The sequence below is a fragment of the Dromaius novaehollandiae genome, chromosome 18, assembly GCF_036370855.1.
Source record: "Dromaius novaehollandiae isolate bDroNov1 chromosome 18, bDroNov1.hap1, whole genome shotgun sequence".
Taxonomy (NCBI): Eukaryota; Metazoa; Chordata; class Aves; order Casuariiformes; family Dromaiidae; genus Dromaius; species Dromaius novaehollandiae.
Genome location: NC_088115.1, coordinates 9334395 through 9350148, shown reverse-complemented (window position 1 = coordinate 9350148; position 15754 = coordinate 9334395). Strand labels below are relative to the sequence as shown.

At 50.8% G+C, this 15754-nt stretch overlaps 1 protein-coding gene across 2 annotated transcripts; it reads left to right on the top strand.

The window, feature by feature from the left end:
- The first annotated feature begins 6576 nt into the window (after window positions 1–6576).
- Window positions 6577–14417, top strand: OTOP3 (otopetrin 3). 2 transcript variants are annotated; one of them, XM_064522617.1, is made up of 8 exons: window positions 6592–6701; window positions 7521–7634; window positions 8180–8592; window positions 9945–10081; window positions 10818–10876; window positions 11535–11653; window positions 12298–13229; window positions 13999–14417. In XM_064522617.1, exons 3-8 carry the CDS (start codon window positions 8202–8204, stop codon window positions 14167–14169), a joined length of 1809 nt encoding a protein of 602 aa, XP_064378687.1. In that variant the 5' UTR covers window positions 6592–6701; window positions 7521–7634; window positions 8180–8201; the 3' UTR covers window positions 14170–14417. The 2 variants fall into 2 exon arrangements, with proteins under 2 accessions (XP_064378688.1, XP_064378687.1); XM_064522618.1 differs by lacking the exon at window positions 7521–7634 and having other exon boundaries at window positions 6577–6701.
- Window positions 14418–15754: the final 1337 nt, after the last annotated feature.

The following is a 15754-nucleotide window of genomic DNA, read 5'->3' as shown; positions in this document are numbered from 1 at the left end:
AGCAGGATCTTGGTAATTACCCACGGTTCATGCTAAGAGACTCTTCCTTCCTTCTTACAACCGTGATCCAGCCTGTCCACTCCATGCCACTGATTTACTCTCCAGTGGGTGCTCAGCACCTTCGGAGGGCAGTGCCTGCCTGCAAACAGACCCAATCCTGCCTGCACTCAGAGACCCAGTGGGTACGATGGGCTAACTCAGGCGTGGAAGGCAAAGAAAGGGAAACCACTCCAACTTCTGCTATGGCCAGTCGGAAACCAGACCCCTGTAAAGATGTGAAAAATGAACTGGTGAGCACCAAGGGCTTTGGGAAACATTTTATATCTGTTCTCTGTACTGCCCATTTATGTTGGCCCTCTTCACCCTTCCCTGTATCAACCCCCGCTGTTTTCCTTCCTCTTCAGTGAGGCATTGCAGCTGCTGAGCAGGTTTGTGCACTGCAGCCTCCTCTCTCAGACCCATAGTCCCTACAGAAGGGCTGTCCATGTGGTCATGGGCTGGCCCTGACAAGGGATTGTTTTAAGCACACTTTTTTCCCCAATTTTCCTGAATCAAGGCTCAAGACCCATAAAGATCATATAGGTAATATGGTCTGGGGGATGATCAGGAGATTTCAGGGGTTTTTTTTAATAGCTTATGATATTTTTTAATATATGACCATTTTTGTACACAAAACTATTTATTGATTTTCACTGTAACACTGAACGCATGCAGGGACCTTCAGTGCCATATGACACAGACATCAATCCAATGCTACAGCCTCTCATTTTGATCTCCCATGCCCTTAAGGTACATCTACACTGCACCCTCAAGACTGTGCAGCCTTCGAGGCTGTGAGTACAGCCTCAGCACCCAGGCAGCCGCGGCACAGATAGCACAGAAAAGGGTCCTGATGCAAGTTTCTGGGTGCTTGCAGCTCTCCATAAACTGCTGTATGGCTGCAGGGGCTTTCGGAGCAGGACTCCTGGGCTGCAGGTGGTAGAAATGGGCCCTCTGCTATATCTGCAGTCAAAACGAAGCCTCAGAAAGCCCGTGCTGCCTAATGTCTCTAGGCTGGGAGGGCGCGTGCCAAAACGGCACAACTCACCTTCGTCTGTACCCCGAGACATCAATGGTTACGGTTCAAATAAAGAACACTGCAGATGTGGCAAAAATCATCAAGCCGTTTTGTATGGACGTGTGTATGTCTGCCAAAAAAAAGAATAAATGGAAATCACAATACCTGAAAGCAAGTGAGAGGACTTTTCATTTAAGAGCCCAGACTACACACGCTGCGCTTGGTGTGCCAGCCCAGGCGCACGCATTTCAAACCACCTTCCCCTGCAACCCTAGCTCTCCAGTCCAGAGGGGAATGATATCTCTGGCTTGCATGACACCAGCCTGACAACTTGGCCCTTCACGCCTGCCTGCCTGCCGCCTCTCTCTGAGGCCGGTAGACGGGGTGAGCCCTCGTTTCCCCTGCCTCTGGGCAAGGCATCGATCCAGCACCTCCGAGGTGTGTCGGTCCTTCCCCTTGCGAGCCTGGGAACAGCCGGGCAGCCTCTCCCGGCCCCATCAACCTGCCAAAGGCCCAGCTCTTTTAGTATCCTGTTAATCTAAGAGAGATACAATCTCTCCCCCAGGAACTTGACCTTTCCGAAAACAAAAGCATTATTAGTTTTAACTGCAGAAACCACAGGTTATGTCAGAGAAGAGACGTAAACAGTGCACAGACGTCAGTCTTACATACATTCCTCCAAGCCATTGAGCTCTGAGGGGGGGCAGAAAATACTCTTCATCACCTGCTTTATTCCGGGGGGGCACACTGGGTTTTCCCCTTTATGCCCTTTCCGGTGCCTGGTTCCCAGTTCCCAGGCCTGGGCACACCGAGCCAGCCGGGACCGAGTTAGAATTGCTCTCGCGTTCTGACATGGAGACCAGGAAGGGCAGGGGTATTTCTGGGGCTAAATGAACTCAGGATGGGTGCAAGGACAACCCCAAGCTGCATCGATGCCAGTTGTAATCCTGAATCAAGCATTGCAGGCTGCTCATTCAACAGGAACCCAAACATCCCACCACAAGCTATCACATCTGGGATAAAATGAGACACTCTGGGGACACCACCATCTCTGCAATTGCCCATTGCTGACCCGAGATGTCTCCCCTCTGCAAGCACAGGGAGGGCAGGGGTTTACAAGTGAGGCCACGTTCTCGTTCTGCCTCCCAGCCACGTACTAGTGTCTTGGGAGAGGTAGCAAATAGGGAAATGGCCATCAATGAACCCTATTTATACACTCAAAAAGGCGGACAGAGGGAAAGTGAGCCCAGGCAAGTCCAACCAGGAAAAAGAACAAACCCTAAGAAAACCCCACAGTAAGCATGGGCCCTGCTGTGTGCTCAAGGATCGTCTTCCCAGAACATATCGACATGAATGGATTATCTCTGTGGCTGATGGAGATCAGCCAAACCTCCCTGCGCAACTCCTCGGCCCAGCCATCTTCCCAGGCTCGCTACTCAAAGCCGGGTGCACCCCAGAAGCAGGTGCTGCCACATCCCAGTTGCGCCAAGGTGGGCCCTCCCCTGGGAGCCAGCGGTGCCAGGTGACACAGCCGACCTGCTGCCGGCTCCTCCGTCATTACCTCCTCGACTGCTGACTTGCACTATATCTCCTTGCAGCGCAGTCCAACAGCTGACGTCTGTCTCTGATGGAAGGTTTTATGGGGGGGGGGGACCCCAGATGCAGAGTACCTGAGTAACATGAAGTCCCGTTAGTCAAGAGCGACTGTCCTTCGTACACACATCCTCGTGGCAGATGTCTGTTGGAAAGTACCGTTGTTATCTCCATCTTCCACATTTCAAAGCAGGAAAAGCGAGGCACAGGAGCTGGGAGAGCAGAAAGCCTGTGTCAGAGCAGAGAACAAGGCTGGGCCCTGGGGCCTCCGGCAGCGTCCAGCTGACTGGTCCTGCTGCAGCTACATCAGGTACAGAGCCAAGCTCAGACCTGCATTAGGGGACAGGGGCACAAATGTGTCTTACGGCAACTGTTTGAACAGCAGCTACTGCAAACGAAGAGCTAAGGGAAACCAAAGGAGCGGCCCTGGGGCTCCAGTGTCTTGTGGGGGAGTCCCAGATTTGCTCACTTTGGTGTAAAAGCCACCATGGCTTCCCAAGGAGCAGAGCACCTGCTGCATGGCAGGGGTTTGCTGGGAGCCTGGAGTCAGGGACCCAGCTCCAGCCAAGCCCAAGGAGCACCAGCTACTGCAGGAGCATGGAAAAGGCCCCGATCCAGGTCCCGGCCTGAGCCACGTGGCACCAGCACCAAGGCCTTCACCAGGAGCAGCAAGGAGGGCATGAGTCAAAGAGTAGATCAGAAATCACCACTCAGAAAAGAAGCGGGAAAGACCACATCCGAGGGCAGAACTGAGGCACTGTCCCATCCCTGCCAGGGTTTCGCATCCCTTCCTCTGCTTCTTAATCATGTTATTTGAGGGCGAGTTTTGTTTTATTAGAGAAAAAAAGAAATAATAATAAGTCTTTTATCTGGGTGATTTGCTCTGAGGTGTGTCAAGGACAAGGGAGGGATCAGAGTTAATTATTACCTGTCAATGAGGCAGCTGGAAAGTGGATGCGTCGAGAAGGTCATGGGGCCAGGGGCGAGGGCCGGCTTTGCTGCACGAGGCAAAGGGCAGCCCGCAACGCTCTTCGGTCTGCTGGGAGCCTGGGCAGAAGGGGCTGATGGAGGGGCGCTTCCCAAGGACCAAGGGAAGGTCCAGACGGTGAGGAGCAACTCAATGACACCAAGCGGCTGAAGCAACCTCCGCGGAGGGCCAACGGGGAGAACGCAGAGGCCTGCTTCACACGGGGAGACACCGCGCACCGGCCACTGGCGCTGAGCCCCACTGAGCCCATCCATCCGCTCGCCTCCACGTGGGGACGGAGCCAGGGTGGTGGGAGCAGCTCACGTCGGACGAGGTTGCCCTTGACCATGGCCGCACGGCCCCCACAGGGCACCCGCTCCCCAGCTCCGCGGGAGACGTCACCGGCCGGTTATCGGCAGCAGGGAAGGAAGGGTGTGGGCTGCCCGGGGAGCCTCGCAGCGCACAGCATTCCTCAGAAGGCCTTTGGGCAAACACAGCAGCCAGGCACAAACCTCCTTCCGCCTCGGCTCCTGTTTACAGATCCGCTTGGCCCAGGCTGGGTGTTATTACTGCTAAGAGCACAGATAACACCATTAATGAGTGCGCTGCCGATAGCGGAGGGGCAAACAGCCTTCCTGGCATCGAGCAGCTTTCCCTCAGCCTCCGAGTAAAGGCAGCTTCTCCAGGCCAGAGCAAGGCAGTGGTATGCACTGCCTAAACTTACACAGTTGATCCAGTTAGTTCAACCCATCCTCTCCCTTTCTGCCCCTCTCCTGGGGCTTGCTGTGTACCTTTTCACTTAAGGATTGCTTCTCTTGGTTAACTTAAGCATACTGATGCAAGTTTAAACAGCTGCACTTCCCCAGAACAAAGGCTAGATTTGCAGGATTACCCAAAGTCCAGGGCTTTACAGCTCCTCTGTGTTCATCTCAGCTCCAAAATCAGGAGAGGGCAAGTCAGGCTACGAAGGATGCCTTCTCTTTGCAGCCCATGCGTACAGTCCTATTGGCAAAACCACTGGGGCACAAAAACACCAGAGTTTTATTTCAGGCCCATCTTTAAAGGAAGAATCTCAGATTTCACCCAAACTTCTTTTCCCTCAGGATATATTGAGACTCCTGGCCTGTTTCCCAACTCTGCAGAGTCACCGCAATTTAGGGCCCAGTACCTTGAAAACAGCCAGTTTTGTTAACATCTCACATACAAATCATTGGTTTTGTTCAACAAAGAGGCCACCAAATAGCACTTGGGGATCCCAGCTCCCTGCTAAGCTCTAAAAGAGGGTCATGAAAAGAGCTGGGCACCCAATGACTGATTGCCCGCAGAGGATCCCGGAGTAGCAAAGCAAGGTGCAAGGACATGGGACTCCAAGCAAGCTCCCAAGCAGCTGCTGATGCTTTGGGGAAAGCAGAACAAATCTAACTGTGGGTAGTCATGAAACAACCTGCCCAGACCAAAACATCTTGGCTTCACCATGCCAATGCAAGGCCTTGGCCAGACGTTAAACATGACGGGTTTGCTGATTAGATGTGAAATGCGACAGCAGCACCAGCACACACTGGGAGCTCTCACCCCAGGTGCAAAGGGCCCCTTTTGCCCCTGCTCTTTGTTTTCCGTCCCTTTCGTCACATCCCACCACACGATAACCTCTGACCTCCGCCTTCACACTCCTCCCGTCCTTCCTCTCCCTATCAGTTTCTCGTTAAGTGCTTCATGGCTCCAAACTCCTAACTCGCGTCTTTGCCAGCTGCAAGAAGTCCAGCGCTCAGGGCTTCATCCTGGAGGATACAAACAGCTTCTCCCTCCAGCACCCTCTGGGCTCACCAGCTCAGCCAGGACTGCCAAACCCCAATTCCCAGCCACAAAACACGGGATCAGCTCACCACACCATCCCAGGACAGAAGTCAGCTCACCTTGCGGCAAGGACAGGGACGGCACAGCCGGCCCCAGAGCAACCTGGGCTCCACAGAGCCGCAAGGTTTGCACATCAGTGTCTGGCCCCAATTCAGCATTAACAGGTCATAGCTACCACCCACAAGATGAACAGCTGCCCTCCAAGAAGAGCCTCAGACCAATGTGGTCCCTGCACCCAGGCTGGACTGTGAGTCTGGGCTTTCAGGTCAGTTTGGGCATCTCTCACTAGAGGCTGCAGGGATCCACATTTCTGCCCTCTCCTTTGCTCGGTGCTGGGCACTTTGGGGATGTGATTTCTGGTTGTCTTGCTGCACAGATGCCTCCAACACAGGAGCTCCCAGCACACTGCCTTGTCCCCAAGACCAAACACACCTGAGACTGCTCCTTCCCATTTCTAGGTCACAGTCCCACTGCCAACTGCCCCTCTGGCCTTAACACAGGGACACAGAGCACTCACGACCATCCTGCAACCCCTCACATTTCGCTGGCACAGAAATGCTGGCTCTGAACGCAGACAATCAGTTCAAGCTCCAGGCAAAAAGTCTCTTCCAGGCCAACCCATGTCAGACAAAGGAAAATCAAAAATGCACAACGTAGGGGCACTTACTAAGAAAAACATCTTACGAACTACTTCAGATCAGGGCAGTGGCAAACTCCAGTGGATTGTGGCCAAAGCAGCTTGGCTGAGTGCTCCCAGCTCTGCTCCCCAGAACAAGTCCACACCAGATTAGCCTTCACCTTGCTTGAGCCATGGTACAAATTAGTCACCAAGGCTTGTGGTTTTACCAGTTGGCACATCCTGTGCCAAGGCCATTGACATGGGGCAACCCAGCGGGTGTATAAAGGAGCCGTTCCCCATTGGTTGTCCTTAGCGGAGCTAAGAGCTTCTCACTGAGTAATTAATATAATGACAATAATAGACCCAAAGTAAACAAGGTGGGAAGAAAAAAAGAAAAAAAAAAAAATCAATGGACTCAGAGCAGAGGCCGCCCTCCTGGAGGGAGGGAGCAGTCCCGCTGGCTTCTGCCAGCACCCCGGTCCCGCAGAGAGACTTGCACACATCCCAGCGGCCTTTGAGCGCGTAATTTTAGCCCTGGCTGTAAACGAGGCTGCGCCGGCGGCTGCTCCCACTCAGCAGGCGGCAGGAGGTGGCACGGAGGTGGCACGGAGGTAAGGGCTGGGACTTGGCTGCTCTCAGCAGCTCCCGACTCCGGGGTCGAGGGGTTGGGTCCAAAGCAGGTAGCTGCTGCACGCGACCTTGTCCGGGCATTTGGGGGCCTCCTGCAGCAGCCTGGACATGTTTCCATCTGATCCTTCTGATTTCACGGTCTCTCCTTTCCCAGGGCAGGGTGGTTACGGCCCTAAGAGAGGGATGGGCATTTGCTCCTGTCCTGCCAGGACAGGAGAGTTTTGGAGCCAAAACGGGAAGAGTTTAGGATCACCTCCACTGACAGAAGGGCAATCTGAATCCCCATAGATCAGAGGGAAGCGCTCAGATTTGACCCCTCTCAGACAACTTCTCCCCCAAAGCCTTAAGACAACTACATACAACTTCCCCCAATGCATCTCTCCTGCAAAGGGGTCTGCTTTCACTCCAGCCGCCCCCCACCACAGCCAGACTCACGTTCTTCCCTGGAGTGAGACCGCTTTTACCATATGCTGAACCTGTAGCAAAGCCAGTCTTGCCTGATCGCTGTATGTGAGCAAGGAGGTATCCCTCTCTTGGGGAACATGTTCCCACCGTGATTTTTCAAGAAGTTGGAATAGAAAAATTGCCAGGATCTGGATGTTTTATCTGGGCCAATCCCTCAAATTTCTGTGCCAGGACGCTTGTGGCTCTGTGCTTTTCCGAACACCACACTACAAGTAGAAAAAGAAAGCAAGCCAGGCATTAACTCTGTCCCATTCTCAGCCCTCGTGGGTGGGAGGCTGGGTCTTTTCCCAAAATCTTGGATCAACGTTTACAGACCCTTTTTTTCCTCTCTGCAGCTCTGTCACAATTTGTGCAACCGTACCCGGGAGCGTGGTGTAAGTCACGCAGCCTAGAAACACAAGAAGTCAGACCCATCACCCAAAATCAAACAGCTCTGAACTTTAGAGCAGGTGTGAGCTTGTTCTGTTTTTCCAGCTAATCCTTTCAGCAACAAAAGAAAAGGACAAAACCTGAATCCAGGGCTGCATGCAGAGGAGGCATGGAAGGTCCGGATGGCTACAATTCGGGCACCTCTGGTACCAACAGCTCTGAGTACTGGCGGGGCAAGGCAGAGATATCAAATACCCATTTTAATGCAGGTTTCTCAGGACAGATTTGGGCAGAAGGGCCTTTCCTCAGTGCCCTGCAATGACCCTGTGCAGAGGGACATTTTTAATGCCTAATCTGGGCTCAACACTAACCTCTTTTCCCTCTCATCCAGCTTCTGGAGAGGGAAGAAGCTGCAAAGCAGCCAAGAGAGGTCCCAAACAAGTAAGGTCTTCAAAGGACTATTTTTGCCTTGCGCTCAGGGCAAGCCCTGAAGAGGTCCAAAATGCAGGAGGCTGAGGTCTCCAAACTCACCACACAAGTGGCTTTTGTAATAGAGACTAAAACCTCTCAGCATGCCCCCCACCTTCGTTTTACCTATTAACCCCCTCTTTGTTCAACGCGGCAGGTGACACCCAGGCAGACGAGCCATGCTGGCCAACAACGTCTCAAGGCAAAAGCCCTGCCAACACTGCAACCGCAGGCCAGCTTCAGCTGCACCAGACACCTCCACAATCCACTATGAAAAGTCCTGGCTGTACCGTCACTGCTCTTCACTGGTGCAGGGGGACAGGCAGTCTCAGAAAGCCGGGCAGCTCTTCTCAGGGTTGCTGGCCATGAACGTGGTGTTTCTGGGCAGCGCCTTCCTCAGCAGCATGATTTTCAACCATGTGGCCATCACGCTGGCAGATGTCTGGATCCTGCTCTCCATCCTCAAAGTCTTGTGCCTGTGCTGGATTATCTACTACTTGCTGGGCACCAGCCGGCAACCACATGCAGTGCTGCACCGGGACTCCCACGCCGGGCCGATCTGGCTTAGGGGTAAGTCCCGCTTTTATATATCGTTTCACACCTTCTCCCTTTCTCCCAGCACTTGGAAGATAAGGAAATCCTTCCCCCACCACTGAAAGAGCTACTACCCACAGGAGATGTAATTAGAGCATTGGGAATCTCCCAGGGTCCCTGCAAGCCTGTGTTAGGAGGCTGGGGGGAAGACAGAGACATAGCTAATGCCACAGAGAGGGACCAGAGCAGCCAGCAAGGCCTTGAGCTTGGCTTCCCTTCAGCCTCCAGGGCAGATCTTGCTCCGTCATCCCTCCCCAAAGCACAACGGAGGCATTTCTCACCCGCAGCCCAGCAACCGAGCATGGCGGGAGAGATGTAGGGAAGGTTTTACGAATGACCAACTCCACGCTCCACACCTCAATCAACCACTTGGAGAGTTGGGGCAGTACCAGCAGTGTTGTTTTGCTAAAATTCCCTAATACTTAAACCTGCGGACAAAAGGGGAAAGAAACATAAGTGCTATGATGTGCAGATGAGAAACCCTCGACTCCTGCATCCTGAAAGAGCAGAGGATGCGTTCAAGGCAGCCAGAGTGACTCCAAATCCCATGCTCAGCCCATTAATTTACAAAGCAAGCAAAGAATCACCACTTTTACCCTCCCATGATGTCAGTAGCACCATGCTGCCCTCGCCCTTGTTTAACATCACAGCAGTCCTGTTTCCAAGGGAAGGTTCCTGCCCAGTGACTCAAGTCCCAGTGAGAGCCAGGCTTTGCTTGGAGATCTTCCATCAGGTGTTCACCACAACTGCCCCACTTCATGAAATGATGCTTCTCTAAACTGCCCTGCCTCTGGTCTATTAGGGAGTTTCTAATTAGCACACAGTCTTATTAATTAAGCATAGAGAACTAAGGGGAAGACAACAGTAAGAGATCTCAGTACCTAAAGCTGCAGAAGGGTGTCAAAACACAGAGAAACAGTAAGAAGGGCCTCATCTTCTGCAGACTGGTGCTGCCAAGACCTTCAGCCAGGCTGCATTCATTTCTGATCTCTTCCAGCAAGGCAGAAACCACCATCTGCTGTTAGCTTTCCTCCATCACCACAGATTGCACAGAAAAGGCTGCAAACCCTCTTCCTACACTGTATTCAAGCACAGGGAAATGCCTTGCACTGTCTCAACACATTAAACAAACCAGCCAAAGCACCAAACCAACTTCAGGAATCAGAATCTCCTTTCTTTCTTTCTCTCAAAATTGTGAGACTTCCAAACTGGAAGGCCTCCAGCCCCTCCCAAACCCAAGAGGCACAAGGTCTCCAAACCCAAGCTGGGATCAGATGCTCCACAGACAGGTCTTTGCTTATTTATTGGTGCTTTTGTTGTTTGCCCAGGATCACTACTGCTGTTTGGTGCTTTCAGCGTCCTCCTGAACGTGTTTGAGATTGGCTACAGCGTAGTTCACATCCAGTGCAAATCCCAGGTGCAGATTGTGTTCCCCAGCATTGAAATCCTTTTTATAAGCACCCAGGTACTGCACGTTACCCTTCTGGGGGTCCGCTTGTTCTTTCTGTCCTATCACCGGGAGGCCACGGGGTGGGAGCAAGTGGGGAAGTGAGTGCATGTGAGGCATTCTCACAAGCAAAGACATATCATGTACCATTTCAAATATCAAAGAAGTAAGATTTTGAAATAAATATCTCTAGCAATACCTGAGGTATCGTTAAATCTAGAGGAGTTTGTTCTGCAACATTAAAGTAGGGAGAGAGGAGAGGAAATTCATAGATTTGGCCAAAGAGATATCTTTGCAGCAGTCTCCCTACATAGATCCAGCCTTTCTCTATTTGTAATTATATCCCTGCACAAAACCATGTGCTCACATAAATATCTCACACTCTTTGCAACTTTTTACTCTCCGACAGTAACGCTCTTCCCCCTTCCTGCCCAGGCCCAAAGCCATATTTGAAGAGTAACCTAGCTCCCATCTCAGCAGCAAACGCTCATGCATAACAGGACAGAGAAAAACAGATCCCCTAGACCTCCTTTGGCATCAGCTACAGGCACACACACACTAGAGTCACCTAGGGATGCCAGTACGTGTGCCAACACTGAAATGCAGGTGCACACATGTCTCTGCATAGTTCACACAGAGGCAGGTTTACTCCCACTCAGCCACGTGCCCTCTTGCCTGCCTGTCTCTCTCCACCGCAAGCGGGGCAGGCTGCCAGCTTCGCCCTGCTCATGTCTTTATTGCTATTGATTTGCAGACTCTTTTCCTGTGGCATCACTCTAAGGACTGCATTCAAGTCCAGCACAACCTCACCAGGTATGAGCAGCAAAGAAAAAACTTTCGACTCTTCTCTAAAGAGAAACTTTTCCTTTCTGTCTGTTTATGAACCCTCTTGCTAGACCTGTCTTCACCCGATCTTGCGCAAGCTCTTCATATTCTGCATTACACAAAAACTAGGCTATGACTTGACCAGACCCATCCTCCTTCCATCTACGCGGGCTCACCAGCTCCCCCTGGTCTTCACTTGCACCTTGAACAAAGCCTGTCACTTCCTCCCAACCCAAATACCTTCACATTGCATGGGTCAGCAGCTGACTCATTGATTGAGGAATGAGGGGGAGGGGCTCCCCATTCCTATCACTGGGCTCCCACATCAGGCACTAGAAGACGTCTCAGTCTTCCCTCTAGTAACTGCACCCAGGGCTAGGCCCGTTTTGCAATAGCTAGCGAGCCTGGTGTTGCCTGCCCTGCTCCTTCGCAAATGGCCAAATGGGAACATGCAGTGAGATTCGCATGTGCGAAGTTGTAGCCAATGCCCATATGCCGAATGGGCACGAAGCACTATGTCTGCATGCACCTGTGCACACATAAGCAAGAAACAGAGGGCAGCACTGCACGGCAGGTGAACACATGATCAGGTTGTAAGCAATCTCCACGGGTAACATATGGTGAAAGTGCCTTTCCCTCCTCCCAGATGCGGGCTGATGCTGACCATAGCCACTAACCTCCTCCTCTGGCTCTTGGCGGTGACCAACGACTCCATTCACAAGGAGATCGAGTCTCAGCTACGTGACGTGGAGCAGCGACTTGCAGGCAAGGCTCCTTTTTCACGCGTCCCTATTCGTGCTAGGCTGACACAGTTGACCTCTGGGGAGACAACAGTTCTTGGTCTCAGTGATTCAGATATCTCAACCAGCTCCCCCAAATGTTGCAACTTCCCTATTGATGGAGGTTATCTTCAGCAGATATGCTGCAGGGGAAGACTTGCTACATAGAAGCACAGAACTAGGGGCTAGGAAAAGAAAAGCCTTTTTTGCTCACATAACAACAATTGTATTCACCTATCAACTGCAATCAAAAGATAGCCAGATTAGAGGAAACTCACACAGCTGCTGTGCTCTACTTTTAAGAGTAAGGAAAAAGATAAAAGAAAATTAATATCTCAAGGGTAGAGGAGGCTCTGCTATATGAAAGAAGGGATGCAGCTCTCATCTAGTATCTGTGGTGCTGACCAGAAGGAATACTTAGCATTTTGGGCAAGCCATGTGCTAAATCTGGTTATTTTGAATCCTTACAGCCTTGGAGACTGAGCGGTGATTGCTTAGCTTCCTACCGATCACCATTTCCGAGATACACAAAGACAGATGCCATTCCTGCACATGTAGAGCTCCTGAAGATGGCCATGAAATTCAGGCCATCTTCCTTTTAATTGTTGCCTTCCTCTTTTCTCACTCCAGGTAACGAGACCATCTCATGCACGTGCCCAAACACAACTGCCTGCAGTATCTTCCAGAAGGGCTACATCCTGCTCTACCCTTTCAACACCGAGTACTGCCTCATCTGCTGCTCCATGCTGTATGTCATGTGGAAGAATGTGGGGAGACGCATCAGCCACCACGACGCCTCTCATGTTAAGCGCAAATTCAAGCTCCAGGGCGTGGTCTTTGGACCACTGCTGGGTGTCACTGCTGTGATCGTTGGGATCTGTGTCTTCATGATGTACCAGATCCAGGCCACTGGCTCAGCACCCAACTACCAGATCTTCGTGATGTATTACTCCTACTACATTGTGCTCCTGCCACTGATGAGTGTTGCTGCAGTGATCGGGACAATCATCCATGCCTTGGAAAAAAGGGACCTGGACACGCTGAAGAACCCAACCCGCAGCCTGGATGTGATCCTGCTGATGGGGGCAGCCCTTGGCCAAATCGGCATGTCCTACTTCTCCATTGTCGCCATTGTGGCCACTGACCCCAGGGACTTGTTGAACAGCCTCATCCTGTCCTATTCAGTCCTCCTCATCTTTCAGCACATCACCCAAAATGTCTTCATTATTGATGGGCTCCACAGGCAGCCATTTGTAGATGCAATTGAGACCAGACACGCTGGACATGCTGGGCAGCACGCAGTAGGTTCAGAGCCCCCCCATGAAGAGACAGCCACATCAAACAGCAAACAGGACCACACACAGCCCCCTCTCAGCAAAGAAGAGGAGTTGAAAGAAGAGTGGAATCATGAAGCCCACAACCAGAGACGAGTGAGTGTGCTGGAGCTGGGACAGGAGATCCGGAGAGTTTCTCTATCATACATTCATACCTACTCTCACCTGAGCTGGAAGAGGAAAGCATTAAGGGAGATCGCATTCTTCCTGGTTTTGTGCAACATCATAGTAAGTATAGTTCTCTCCGCCACATCAAAGCTTGGCTGAGCTCTATACAGACACGTTCTCCTCTTTCCTTTGGGCCATCATTCCAGAGAAGCAACCTTTGCCCACCAAGTATTAACCTACTGGTGAGATAACCATTACAAGTCAAGACCAGTTTTTCCATTAACATCCTACTCCCATGATTCTAAACACTCTGTTTTAAGCTAAGAGTCAAACATGGCTAGGTTTTCTAGGTGCATAAAAGGAGACAGCTCACAAATTCTTACCTGCCATGATTTTAACCTCTGAAGAAATTATCAAATTCATTATAGGTTTCATTAAAAATGTTTCATGAGGTAACTGGAGAAACAGGGGGAACTAGCAGTGAGTCTTTGTAATCAGTAGTCTCCAGGATTGAAACTCACCCATAAGCACACTGGGCTCTGGGATCTTAAAGCTACATGGATCTTCATCATGGCCTTGAACCAGTGAAAGCAAATTGGCCAAGGTAACAGTGAAAATCTGGACAACTCCAGCCTGCAATAGAAAAATGAAGCTGGTTGGGGCAGAATGAGGTTGTCATGAGGTTTCCAGGAGATCGACGGACAGGATTTGACTTAGCAAGGAGCAAGCAGTGTAACTAGGGAACTTGCCTTCTCTCCTCTAGCAGGGAGTCCCCCCGATACTCCTGAGATATTCCTACAACTACTTGAGCCCACAGTAAGATTAGAGTGCAGGTAGGAGACAGCTTGCCATCCTCTGACTTCTGCTCTTTTTTCTTACGCCTCTTTAGCTGTGGATCATGCCCACATTTGGGGCTCACCCTGTGTTCGAGAACGGACTGGAGAAGTCATTTTACGGCTATTCCACCTGGTTTGTCATCGTGAACTTCGGCCTCCCACTGGGTGTGTTCTACCGGATGCACTCTGTTGGGGGACTCCTGGAGGTCTACATCTCAGCCTGAGCTAGGCCGACTGCTCCCCCCAGACACTGGGGTAGAAGGATGGGGCTGAACAAAGATGTGGTAAGCTGCAGACATGCACATAGAAGGCTTTCAGCTTCTTCCTTCCAGCTTCTGCTTTGACTTCTCCTTACACATCCCCATGAGTTTCAGAAGAGGAGGATGTTTTATATTATCACTTTTCTCCATAGACAACAGAATCAACACCCACACACAAACTGTTTTACTGAGCTAAGGAAGCACACTAGTACTTTGTGGTAGTTTGCCAGTAGACACTGTACGGTAACGAGCGGGACTTTACCCACTCCCATTGAAATCTTCCGGACAAAAGAATGCAAGAGCAACCTTCAACAAGAGCAGCAGAGACTGACCTACACTCCACTGAACCTCCAGATCTACAGTCATGGATACCAGCCCCTCTACTGCTCACCAAGCTGCCATCCTGCAGCACAGAAGAGACTCATCAGTACTAGGCACACTAGAAGCACACATGCCCACTATCATTCAAAAATGAACCAAATATACACTTTTTTACATGTAATTTCCCAAAAGATCAGTATACTGGAGAGCATGCTGTAATGGTCAGAACAAGGTTTACTTCTGCTTGTTCCTGGTGCTAACACTTGGGGTACCAACCTGGATGAATCCCATAGGACCCAAGACCACTGAAGAGCCAAAAACTTGCAACTCTCAATGACAAAGTGCAGGACAGGCCTTCAGACTTTCACTAGTTCAGTGCATCTTTTCCTGTTATCTAAAATGGAAGCAATACCATTACCTCACCTTAAGGAAACTAAACAGTATTTCTCCTTACAGGCACTCAGAGAACCTTGAGTGAGAAGCATTAGAGAAGTGTTGTGGCTGATCTTTACTTAATGCTACTTGTGCATGATGCTATCACCAGTGTGTACTAGCAAAGGTCCTACCATTGCACGTAACAAGCTAGTTCAAGAAAGAGCTACGGCCAAATCTACTGTGAATCCCTCCCACACACACTTCTCCCCACTACTGCTTCGCACACAATGTAGTGCATCCACAAACATTTCCCAAGGCACGCTGAGCATGAAGGAATAAAAATACACAGCGTGGTGCCTGATCAAAGACCCATTAGTACTTGTTCCATAGGAGTTGCTTGCTTTGGAAGCATGTGGGAGAGCACGGGGGCTTGCGACTATGGGTCTCAAATACAGAGCTTGATGAACAGAAATAAAGACAGATTGAATGCTCACATGTATCTGGTGAAATCTCTGGGTCTGCTCTGCACTCAAAGACCAGACTCAACGTCAGCTGACTTTGACTTGCAGCACTCTTGCGTTCAGAGGTTATATAAGATCTAGGGCAGGCCTTGTTTTACAATCAATCCATTTTTTGCTATCAAAACCCTTCGTAACTCTTAACAAAGGCCAGAGGAGTAAGGTACAAAATGTATCTATGTTACTGCTTCTGTTCCTCCATAAATCAATCCTAGAAGGAGTGTGGATCAGAGTCTAACCATGGCTTCCCCCTACTCCGATCTCATAGAGAAGCAAACTCCCAAGACAGGAACAGTGATGAGAGCTAGAAACTTCTGACCACACACATCCCACTG

What these genes read in the sequence shown, in the direction of transcription:
- OTOP3 (XM_064522618.1), top strand. Translation starts at nt 8,202, where the DNA reads ATGCTGGCCAACAACGTCTCAAGGCAAAAGCCCTGCCAACACTGCAAC. An exon ending in GTCCAGCACAACCTCACCAG is followed by an intron (nt 10,877 to 11,534) that starts GTATGAGCAGCA and finishes CCCTCCTCCCAG; the next exon opens with ATGCGGGCTGATGCTGACCA. An exon ending in TGGTTTTGTGCAACATCATA is followed by an intron (nt 13,230 to 13,998) that starts GTAAGTATAGTT and finishes ACGCCTCTTTAG; the next exon opens with CTGTGGATCATGCCCACATT.